We start from the raw sequence: 12,260 nt of genomic DNA, 5'->3' as shown, positions 1-12,260 counted from the left end.
GGGTGGTGTTTATGTGACCATCGTTTATTAGCACTGTAGTGTCCAGGAAGTGGATCTCTTGTGTGGACTGGACCAGGCTGAGGTTGATGGTGGGATGGAAATTGTTGAAATCATGGTGGAATTCCTCAAAGGGCTTCTTTTCCATGGGTCCAGATGATGAAGATGTCATCAATATAGTGCAAGTAGAGTAGGGGAGTTAGGGGACGAGAGCTGAGGAAGCGTTATTCTAAGTCAGCCATAAAAATGTTGGCATACTGTGGGGCCATGCGGGTACCCATAGCAGTGCCGCTGTTTTGAAGGTATACATTGTTCCCAAATGTAAAATAGTTATGGGTAAGGACAAAGTCACAAAGTTCAGCCACCAGGTTAGCCGTGACATTATCGGGGATAGTGTTCTTGACGGCTTGTAGTCCATCTTTGTGTGGAATGTTGGTGTAGAGGGCTTCTACATCCATAGTGGCCAGGATGGTGTTATCAGGAAGATCACCGATGGATTGTAGTTTCCTCAGGAAGTCAGTGGTGTCTCGAAGGTAGCTGGGAGTGCTGGTAGCGTAGGGCCTGAGGAGGGAGTCTACATAGCCAGACAATCCTGCTGTCAGGGTGCCAATGCCTGAGATGATGGGGCGCCCAGGATTTCCAGGTTTATGGATCTTGGGTAGTAGATAGAATATCCCAGGTCGGGATTCCAGGGGTGTGTCTGTGTAGATTTGATCTTGTGCTTTTTCAGGGAGTTTCTTGAGCAAATGCTGTAGTTTTTTTTTTTTGGTAACTCTCAGTGGGATCGGAGGGTAATGGCTTGTAGAAAGTGGTGTTGGAGAGCTGCCGAGCAGCCTCTTGTTCATATTCCGACCTATTCATGATGACGACAGCACCTCCTTTGTCAGCCTTTTTGATTATGATGTCAGAGTTGTTTCTGAGGCTGTGGATGGCATTGTGTTCTGCACGGCTGAGGTTATGGGGCAAGTGATGCTGCTTTTCCACAATTTCAGTCCGTGCACGTTGGCGGAAGCACTCTATGTAGAAGTCCAGTCTGCTGTTTCGACCTTCAGGAGGAGTCCACCTAGAATCCTTCTTTTTGTAGTGTTGGTAGGGAGGTCTCTGTGGATTAGTATGTTGTTCAGAGGTGTGTTGGAAATATTCCTTGAGTCAGAGATGTCAAAAATAGGATTCTAGGTCACCACAGAACTGTATCATGTTCGTGGGGGTGGAAGGGCAGAAGGAGAGGCCCTGAGATAGGACAGCTGCTTCTGCTGGGCTAAGAGTATAGTTGGATAGGTTAACAATATTGCTGGGTGGGTTGAGGGAACCATTGCTGTGGCCCCTTGTGGCATGTAGTAGTTTAGAAAGTTTAATGTCCTTTTTCTTTTGTAGAGAAGCAAAGTGTGTGTTGTAAATGGCTTGTCTAGTTTTAGTAAAGTCCAGCCACGAGGAAGTTTGTGTGGAAGGTTGGTTTTCTATGAGAGTATCCATTTTTGAGAGCTCATTCTTTATCTTTCCCTGTTTGCTGTAGAGGATGTTGATCAGGTTGTTCCGCAGTTTCTTTGAGAGCATGTGGCAGAAGCTGTCAGCATAGTCTGTGTGGTATGTAGATTGTAATGGATTTTTTACCTTCAGTCCTTTTGGTACGATGTCCAGCTGTTTGCATTTGGAAAGGAAGATGATGTCTGTCTGTATCTGTGCAAGCTTTTTCATGCAGTTGATAGATTTCCACTCCATACGGCTAAATGCAGTGCCTTGCATAATGACAGGTTTCAGAGTTAAAGCCGTGTTAGTCTGTATTCGCAAAAAGAAAAGGAGTACTTGTGGCACCTTAGAGACTATCATTATAGTTCCCACTTTGCTATTGTTTGTCTGTATAATCTCTGTCTGGTTCTGTGATTGTTTCTGTCTGCTGTATAATTAATTTTGCTGGGTGTAAACTAATTAAGGTGATGGGATATAATTGGTTACATAATCATTTACAATATGTTAGGATTGGTTAGTTAAATTTCAAGAAAATGATTGGTTAAGGTATAGCTAAGCAGAACTCAAGTTTTCCTATATAGTCTGCAGTCAATCAGCAAGTGAGGGGGTGGGTGTGGGGAGGGGAAATGGGAACAGGGAATGGGGGTGGGGAAATTGGAACCTTGTTTTGCTAAAGGGGGAAATGGGAACAGGGAATGGGGGTAAGGAAATTGGAACCCTGTATTGCTAAAGGGGGAAATGGGAACAGGGAATGGGGGTGGGGAAATTGGAACCTTGTATTGCTAAAGGGGGAAATGGGAACAGGGAATGGGGGTGGGGAAATTGGAACCTTGTATTGCTAAAGGGGGAAATGGGAACAGGGAATGGGGGTGGGGAAATTGGAATCATGTTTGGCTAAGGGCAGGAATGGGAACAGGGACACAGGTGTAAGGCTCTGTGGTGTCAGAGCTGGGAAGGAGGATACCAAGGAAGGAAACTGGCATCATGCTTGCTGGAAGTTCGCCCCAATAAACATGGAATTGTTCGCACCTTCGGACTTCGGGTGTTGTTGCTCTCTGGTCATGCGAGAAGGACCAGGGACGTAAGTGGGTGAAGGAATAAGCCCCCCAACACTAGTGGTGGAGGACATAGAATTCTGCATTCTTTAGTGCTATAAAGCAAAGAGGAATGATCCTTCTTGTTTTTATAAAATTGAGATCTGTCTGTGGACCTTCAAAGTTCCTGAGAGAGACAACTTTCACTCTTTTTCCCATCTGTTGTTCTTCTGGAAGAAACTTCATGTTTTTTTATATTACATGCATGCCTAACTTGGCTTTCTGGGGGGTGGGGGAGGGCAGGAGGAGGGGTTGCTATAGTAAAATAACTCACATTTTAAACTAAATATGTTTTAAGCCCAACTTTATTGGCCTCCTTTTTGGAAGTCTCAGCACAAGAATGAAGAGTGGAGTATGAAGAGCATGAAATTAAATTACTTAGTCCCCAGCAAGACCGGGTCCCTTGGTGACTGAGTTGAAGTACATTGGCAGGCAGTATAGGGGATGCTTTCATTGCTAATGCCTGTGCTTCCCCTTTGCTGTGGACAAAGGGCTGACCACGTGACTCCTTTCAGGAGCATTAGATTCAGTTTACAACAAACAAACAAACAAACGAACAAAACCCAGCTTGATGATTTTTGGCTCTAACCAATGATAGAATATGAAAGGTAAAGAAATAACTATTCATCCCATTTAATGATGATTTAATGATCCTGTCATGTATTTAGTGGTGGGAAGGGATACAATGTTTGGATTACAGTGCAATGGAACAGAGAAAGGAATGACCAGAATAGAGCTGGAGTACTTGTGGCACCTTAGAGACTAACCAATTTATTTGAGAAGTACTCTTTTTCTTTTTGCAAATACAGACTAACACGGCTGTTACTCTGAAACCTGTCAGAATAGAGCTGTTAGGGCTGCCACTTCAGCTGAATTACCTGTAAATTACCAGCCTTCAGTCTTTTCTCTGTAATCGAACCATGTCAGTGATAACAGCAGCAGACACATGGACATAGGCTCCTTTTCTGTACCCTGTATTTTTAATATAACTATTTGAACAACAGTGTACATGGTTTCTGAAGCCTGAAATTACAGTGATCAGCTATAAGACTATATTGCCTGTCAGTCTATCCTCCTGACCGTGCATCACCATTAAATGCACTGTATTTCTCTAGACATGTGAACATACAATGGGAGATCTCAAATTTGAGGCTTTAACTGCAGGAAAACATTTATCCCTACGGAAGTAATGAGATGAAAAAGCACCATTTCCCTAGGGAGAAAACTTAACTGCAACAACCATGTAACATATTTGTGAACTAAATTAATTGTTTTTTCACTTTAACTTACCTTTTGTTATCCAAGTTTATTTGAATGAATGCCTTTGACTCAGCTATATCTAACACAGTTGCAGTTACAATTATCTGGGGTCATCCTTAATTAACCATTCCCCTGCAAAAGAAATTAACGTTACAAGTGTCCAGAGCTACCTCTGGATTTCTATGTGCATTTGAATCTCCAAATTGAATAGACTTTTGTTACAGCCTTGAGGTTATAAATTAGGCATCTGGCTAGGTTCAGTTTTTTTAATAAAAATGCTCCAGCTGGCTGGCAGCATCTGCGTTTCCTGTAGTCAGTAAAATTGCTCAATTTGCTAAAAAATATATATATTTAACCTTGAGATTTAAGAAATGTAAAACTGTGTTTGGAGGGTGATACCGCGGAAAAGGAAACTAAGCTCTGTTAAGTAGAAATGAGTTTCTTTGGCAGCTGTGGAATCTAGGTTCCCAGGTTTGGCCTTCCATGCCAACTCCTCAGCTCCATAGCAGCACTGGTATCAATTTGAAAGATGGGGCCTATCAGTGTTGCTGAGGGATTCCATCGAGGATGTGCAGGGTGTTTGCCTGACTTTTTGACTGTAAGACAGGAGTGAGAATTGACAACTCTGATTAGCTGCCTGAGAGCTATGTGTTTTGATGCCAAATTATGCTAGTAACAAAAGAAGATGGAATGGGAAGAGGTTAGTTATTTAAAATGAACAGTCTTGGAATTGTAACACTCAGACCAGCCACAGGCTGAAGTAGTAGCTGAACTCAAAAGAATTCAGACCCAAAGTTTCAAAACTGCCCATTAATTTGGGGTGGCTCAACTTGGGGAGCTGCAGGTCTTGCCACTCTTGAATCAGTCTCAAGGTGTCTCAACCCCAAACTAGTGGCCTCATCATGTAGTCTTGGGACAGATTGTAAACCCACTGATGAACCTGGAGGAACGGTGTGTGACATCCCAGGGCCTACACCCACCTTTGGAAATAAAAGTGAGAAATGTTACTGTAATCAGATGAGTGGTCAGGCTGCAGATAAAATCTGAATAGACCCTATTGCCAGGTTTTTAAAGGTGCCTCCACTCAGTTGCCAGTGGCAGGATGGGCAAGTTGCTCTGAGCACATGCCCCGGAGACCCCTGGCATGTACGTAGGGTAGCTAGCCTGTCCTGCAGCTCACGCTGCTATAGCTACACTCTATTTTTAGTGTATTAGCTCAATGAGAGCTAGCGTGAGTATGTCTCCTCAAGTTGTGAATCACAGCCCCAGTTCCAAGCGTAGACATACCCACAGAACGGCTCAATTTACTGCAATCCTAAAACCCATGGGATTGGCCCCTAGAAGTCCTAGCAACACACACAAGTAGGTGTAGCACCAGTCTGGATGCAGTCTGGATGCAGTTGGCTTTGCTGTGTGGTTGCTCCCCACCTGGGTGAGGCTAAGCTGGGTGCTCACACCTGAGTATTGAGCTTCCAAGTTAACTCTGCAGTGAAGAACGTACCCTGAGATAGGAGAGATACTAGATCTAAAGGCAATATGTAAGAATGTGTGTCACTCAATGCCCTGGGTTTGTTGTAACCCTAGGTAATACAGTCTGAAAACGTGTGTGCCATTTTATCATGAATTAAAATAATGGTAAAGGTTTCGTTGAGACTAAACCGCCATGCCTCCAAGAAAATCAGAATGAAGAGGCAGTTTGGTTCCTCAGCTCACCTCTAGAACTAGAGATGTACAAAGACACCACCTGGTTAAACTTCTTAGTGAGCCTGGGCTGAATTTCAAGTAAACCAATTAATATTTTAAGGTGAAAGCCATGTGACACTTGGTGGGCTCATCCTGCATCCAGGCTCAACCTGGCAGCTGCAGCTCCGTGTTTTTGCACCGTTCCGCGGCAAACTTCTGCAACACACATTGCATTTGGGGGGGGTTGGAGGAGTGGTTGCCAGCTGGAGAGCTGGTAGGGGATTTAGACTGGATGCTTAGTCCTGTGGAACTAGAGAAGGAGGAGCTTCCCCATCCATCTCGCAGGGAATGGCCAAAGAGTACAGGGTCATAGGTGTCTAGTGAGCAGTGGTGCTGATGGAGTAAGCCCCCAAAGCATGAAGGGTCCTGTGGGGCTATATTTTTGCCACATGATACAGGGCCAGCCCTAGATTCCCAGTAATCTCTGACTCTGGACAAACTGGAAATGATAAAATACCTTGGGGAGGAGTGTGTGTGTGTGTATTTGTTTGTTTTAATTTTTCCTTCATGGCATGGCTCAAATGAGTTTGGTTCTTATTTTATCTGAACTGGTTCACCCCACCCCAGTAATCACTGAAAATATGTGACCTATTAACAATTATTTATCAGGGTCTAACTCTTTCTTGCAAATACACTTAGTACATCCATACTTGGCCAATATTGTATCCATCGTATACTAATACATAACTGTACGTATAAATCCCCTTCTTGATTTAAAATATATTACCCAGACCCACTGAAAGATTTAAGAGAGAAAAATACCCAGATTAATCATTCATCCAATATTAGAAATCAGACAGCTTCTAGGAGTAAAGCCAGAATGCCCATAAAAAAACAAAAAAAGAAAAGGAGTACTTGTGGCACCTTAGAGACTAACCAATTTATTTGAGCATGAGCTTTCGTGAGCTACAGCTCACTATAAAGTAAACATCTGATGAAGTGAGCTGTAGCTCACGAAAGCTCATGCTCAAATAAATTGGTTAGTCTCTAAGGTGCCACAAGTACTCCTTTTCTTTTTGCGAATACAGACTAACACGGCTGTTCCTCTGAAACCTGTCATAAAAAAACAGTGCTGTATATTAGAAAGAATAATAATGTGCCTGCGTTAAAAATGCTTTTATGATGCAGGCTAAATTAGTGATTTTTAAAACTGTCAGTGTAGATTCAATTCAGATGAATCACCTTAATTTTCAAGGACATCCTGGTTCTGGCACAGAAGAGCCAGCAAGTACCTAAAAATCCAGCCATGTAGGGTTTGGTGTGTGGTAGCATACCACACATTTACATAGCTTCCTGCAAAAGACGTGCAGGGCACTTTGTAAACTTCACTTTAAAAAAATGAAATGTAAAGCAATACCAAAAGTTTTAATGATTTCATATGCAGAAGACCCAGGTGCACTCGTGGGAGTGGTGAGCTAGTATATGCCTACAAGATGGAAGCATATCCTCTATAGTTGGTCAAAGCCAATAGTGTGGTCGGAGGTCTATTATTGAGAAGAGTTGTAAATGTTTACAGACTAAGTAAAAAAGCAGTGGCTAAGCCTTTGCTCAATAAGCCATCACTTGATGTGGTCAGAATTGATGTGTCCAATTATTGCCTTGTCTTCAGCTTTCCCTGTTTGGGGAAGGTTATTGAAGCATAGCAGGGTAGCTCAAGGGTCACCACTGGGTTCTTTTGGCTTTGTGGGATTGTGCTTCAGACCTGAGTGTGGTATTGAAATTGATTTGGTATCCTTGGTCCTGATGATCCTTCTCCTGATGATGGACTAATATCAAGAGTCTGCTAGTTGCTCAGGCATCTGGCTTTGAGATGGTGGATCAGAAGGTCTTGCTGACTTGCTTAGAGGATCTGGCAAGACTTGATGGTTTGTTTTTCAGTGGCTCTATTCCTTCCTTTTTCAGAGAACTCAGACGTGGATCACACCAGACTCCTTTCTGTCACCACTCACATTCAGAGTTCACTTGACTGCCGGGGTGGATTGTGCTGTGATTTGGCCTGCGGTTCCATCAGTATGCTGGTGACCTTCAGCTCTACATCTCTTTTCATCAAATACAGATGGTGTAATTTCCTTCCTTTCCGTGAACCTGGCCAGTATAGAAACCTGGATGAGAATCAGCTGGCAGATAATTGGGCAAGAGAATGACGAGGTATGAGAATGCTGGCAAGGAGAAACAATTCCAGGAACCGTTAATGGTTGTGACCGCTCCATCTATTGAGCATGTTCACCCTTGCCAAAGTTTTGCAATTCCAGAGGATTATTGGCCTCTTGTCTGCTCTTGAATTCCCAGGGACAGCAGTGACTCTTACCATTTATTTTCGTCTGTATTTATGTAGCAAGTTTCAACCTTCCCTTGAGGATGCTGACTTGGTGCTAGTCTTTCATACTTTCATCACCTTCAGGTTAGATTGCAACATGCTGGTTTTGGAGGTACCATTAATGAGCAATGGGAAGTTTAGTCTAATATAAAATAGATAATTTGAGAGTTTGATTGATTAGCAGAGTAGGCCAGCAATATTACACCTGTGAATAAATTGCCAAGGGAGATTATGGAATCTCTGTAATGGGAGGTTTTAAAGAGCAGGTTAGACAGTCACCTCTCAGGGATGGTCTAGATAATACTTAGTCCTGCCTTGAGTGCAGGGAACTGGACTAGAAGACCTCCCGAGGTCCCTTGCAGTCCTACTATTCTATGATTCTATCTCTAGGTGTGCATTTTTGAGGATTGTGGATACAAAATGTCCTGGAGTGGGACCCAAGGTTGGAGCTATTTTCTCTGTGTGGTCCACTGGCTCCAGAGTTTACCATCAGATGATATTTTTTAAATGCAGACAGATACTATGGTTATTGGTGCATAAAAATTAATCACTACAGCTGGGGTCTTCACAGGAGCTGAAGGGGGTTAGACACCCCAACTCCCACTGAAATTCAATGGGATTTGGGTGCCCCTAATTTCCATAGGTGCTTTGAAAATCCCAGCCTACAAATATATGTCACTTTCAGTACTTCCTTCTTCTTCTTTCATATGGTTTGGGTAGGTAGCAACAACTACAAATTTATATCTAGGTTTGATAGCTAGCACATTGCCCCACCAATGAGCTGGAGAATGTCCTTCAGGCTCCCAGCAAAAGAACGAAGGGGCCATTCAGATATGATGTGCTCTATCATTTGTGCCTTGTGACCACAGTTGCATACAGGTGTTTGCCTCATTTTCAATTTAAAGAGGGGTTTGTCCGCATCTCCCATGAGATGTCCTGATGCAATTCAATCTGCACCAGTCTTTCCGACATAAATCAAAACCCAGTGGTTCCTCAACAGGATCAACGATGAGCTGTTTGTTTCGAGCAGTCGAAGTGCTCCATGTGACTCTTCATTGAGCTTCAGCATCAAAGTTGGGTTTAAGGATCTTGATACAGTTCCATAGAGGGTTATGGGATTTTAATCTTGTCTTTGGCAGCTTCTGCAGGTCAAATGTGCAGTGGGATCCTCATATTTGCATTGACATGATTAAGAAAGTGAGATGTCTGAGCAGCTCTTCTAATCTGTGGAGGCTGGATGTGCTATAGGACCGGGGGCCAGTCAACTGGAGTAGATTTGAGCATCCCCGACACTATGCGCATAGCATTATTGAGTTGAATGTCAAGGAGTTTAGTGTGACTGCTATGAGACCACACTGGTGCACAATATTCAGCTGCAGAATATACCAAGGCAATCATTGCGGTTCATAAGGTCCGTGAACTGGAGCCCCGCGATGTTCCAGCCAATATTCTTATAAGCGCGACACAAGATCTGACCTTATCACAGGTGTTCTCAAGGTGTTGTCAAAGGTCAAACTCCGGTCCAGTGTAACACCAAGATACTTTGGATTAGCGTCATGGTTGATGCTCTCACCGCAGAACTGCACATCAAGTTTGGTATTAGCCATTTTATTGTTCAGATAGAAAGCAGTTACCAGGGTTGGGGTTTTTTTTTGTTTTTTTTTTATTAGGCCTAAGTTTCCAGTATTGGAAATAATCAGCCAGGTTAGGGTGCAGCTGATGGTATGGAGGTTTGTATCCTGAACAGCTAGAGCAATATCATCTGCATACATGAATTTCCTTGACTCCATTGCTGGTATATCTGCAGTGTATAGATTAAAATGTATTGGAGCCAGGACAGAGCCCTGAGGGATGCCCGAGTTAAGAGTTCTTGGTCTACTGATCTGGCCATTAAGGTGTATCTTAAAGCAGTGGTCCCCAGTTATTGCTGTCAAGAAGCGGATTGTATGCCAGCAGTGAATGACGCAAGAGATCTTGAGGAGGAGGCCCTGTCTCCAGACAGTGTCCTATGCCGAGGACTGATCAACCAGGGCAATTCCTGTCTTCCACTTACGTTGGAATCCTGCCTCAACGTGGCTGATAAGTGAAGCTACTTGGTCACAGCAGTTCCTCTTTGGGCGAAATCCTGCCTGCTCAACTGGGAGGATGTCTTCAATAATATCAGACAGACGGTGGAGCACACCCATTCTATGAGCTTGCTGGTGTCTGAGAGGAGATAGATGGGGCAGTAGCTGGCTGTGTCCTCTGGGGGGTTTCCAGGAGTCAATAGGGCAACCACTGTTGGCTGAGCTTCAGCAATAGGAAATTTACATTTATCGCCAGTTTCATCTAGCCTCATGCATCACTGGTAGACGAAATAAAATAAAAAGAAACTGTGAAAACTCTGCCACAGGCTTCATTTGAGCCCTAATATACTGCAAGAAATCCCTGCAGGATGTTTGTCTCCTTTGACCTAATGGGGCTAAAGGAGCTTACATGCCCATGAAGATAAAAACTCAAGTGATGCAAATGTTCACCTGAATCATAAATAAATTATTTATTTTAAAGTTGCAAGGAACATTATTCAAATAGGTTTCCCAGAAAGCACCAAAAATCTCCTTTAAGAAAAGTAGCTTAATTTAGCAGACAGGGCATGAGACTATGAGTTGGGATATTTGGGTTCTAGTCCCAGCTCTGTGACCCCGGTTAGCTATGTGAATTTGGACTGAAAATACCAAACAGTGTATTGCAATGAGCATCCTGCAGGGTCACTTATATTGAATGTCCACTTCTAGTGCCTGATCCTGCACAGTGTGCAAGGGAGCTGCTTGGGATCTTATAGGGCTAGGTTTATGGTGAAGATATTCACTGGGGTGGGGAGAGGACAAATGTGGGTGAAATTCAGAGAGGGCCAGCAAAAGGCCAATGCACCATTTAAATTGTATTTAAGCTTCTAAGTGAGACCTGAGCAGTGCGCAGGCCTGCTGGCTCTCTCCACAAAGGTGAACTTCCCCCTAAGAAGGTTCCACATAGAGCCTTACCTACCGCAATTCCCTATTTACTGGATTGTTGACTTCACGGCCTCCAGCTGGATAAAATACAGTAAAGTAGGAGAGGCTTTAAAACAAGTGATTCAAAAAAGGCAAATAGACACAGATAAAACAACTGTTGCTCTCTCTGAAATAGCCACTTACTAACTTATGTCTCAGTCAGGAAAATGGGAAGGCAGAGGGTTGGGGGGAGGGAGGCAATGGCTAAAGAGGCTCTCCTCTTGCTTTTAGATATCTATGCCAGTGAGCCTATAAACAACTCATGCCTACCACTCTTTGTCAGCATTTCTGCTCTTCTCCAAATAGCCAGATAAAGCTGCATCTTTGTTTGCTACTGTAAAAAAATGTACTATTTCGTGTCACCCGCTGTTGCACAATTCTGCACACAAGTGAGAAATCAATCAGCTGCACAGACAGAGCAGAGGCTGTGGAGCCAAGAGAACAAAAGGCTAAGCCAAAGCCTCTGTACGGTGGCTGCTGTTCTGTTTCCTGTGAAGTGGGTAATTTGAGGGTGGCAGTGGGGGAGGTACAGTGCTGCAAACCTAATTTACCCATTAGAAGCCTCGTCAAACGCCTGATTGGCTGTGAGTCTCTACCATATTAGGAGTGTGTGAAGCAAAAATTAGAAGCCTGGCACACACAGCAGGAACTCTCCTGTCAATCTGAAGAGCAGGATCTATATTTAGTGACAGGCCCATGGGAATAGCAGTTTAAATGTGGGAGGGGGCTGTTTGAATGCAGATTTTGGGTTGTTGTTTTTTTAATCTACTAGACACTTGATGAAAGCTTTAAGAAAGAATTCAGATCGCATATTGCACTTTCTTCAGAGGGTTTGGTGCATAAATTAATTTTCATTATTTTATTTGCTTTTGCATTAAAACAGGAAAGCCGTCTGGCTATTATGTACGTTGACCACGTAGTTTAGATGACTAATAATGATTATTACACACCAAAATAAAAACTCTGTTAAAAGTGTTTGTTTACCCTCCCCCCTTGTTTCAACAGTATGCAAACTAATCAGCAAAAGAACATTTCATTCAAATGCAATTATGGCAGTAATTACGCTGTGCAAAACAGTTTTTTTCCTAATAGATAAAGGACTGCTGTGGCTGCCCTCTCTGTTGAGTTTAAAGGGGCATTTGTTTAAAAGGAGAAAGAGATGCCTGTGGTGTTTTAGAGATTCTGGGGCCTGCTTACACACTCCACATATGGCTGCTTTAGTGTACTGTTACTAAATGAAGGGGCTTCAGTTGTAATTATTGTATGTACTAATGTTTTGTAACAGAAATTAATTTGTACAACGTACTGCTATGATGAAACAAGCAAAAATCTTAAATGAAAAAACCAGTACAA

The 12,260-nt window shown here is 43.1% G+C and overlaps 1 protein-coding gene across 1 annotated transcript in view; it reads left to right on the top strand.

Moving 5' to 3' along the window:
* Positions 1-7,477: 7,477 nt before the first annotated feature.
* Positions 7,478-12,260, top strand: part of LOC140906786 (uncharacterized) — a 28,008-nt gene continuing 23,225 nt past the window's right edge. The window contains exon 1 of the mRNA XM_073331422.1: positions 7,478-7,709. Coding sequence (XP_073187523.1) covers positions 7,702-7,709 — 8 coding nt within the window. The 5' untranslated portion in view covers positions 7,478-7,701. The remainder of the gene's footprint in view (positions 7,710-12,260) is intronic.

Source organism: Lepidochelys kempii, chromosome 1 (genome assembly GCF_965140265.1).
Source record: "Lepidochelys kempii isolate rLepKem1 chromosome 1, rLepKem1.hap2, whole genome shotgun sequence".
Taxonomy (NCBI): domain Eukaryota; kingdom Metazoa; phylum Chordata; order Testudines; family Cheloniidae; genus Lepidochelys; species Lepidochelys kempii.
This window is presented reverse-complemented; position numbering and strand designations above follow the sequence as displayed.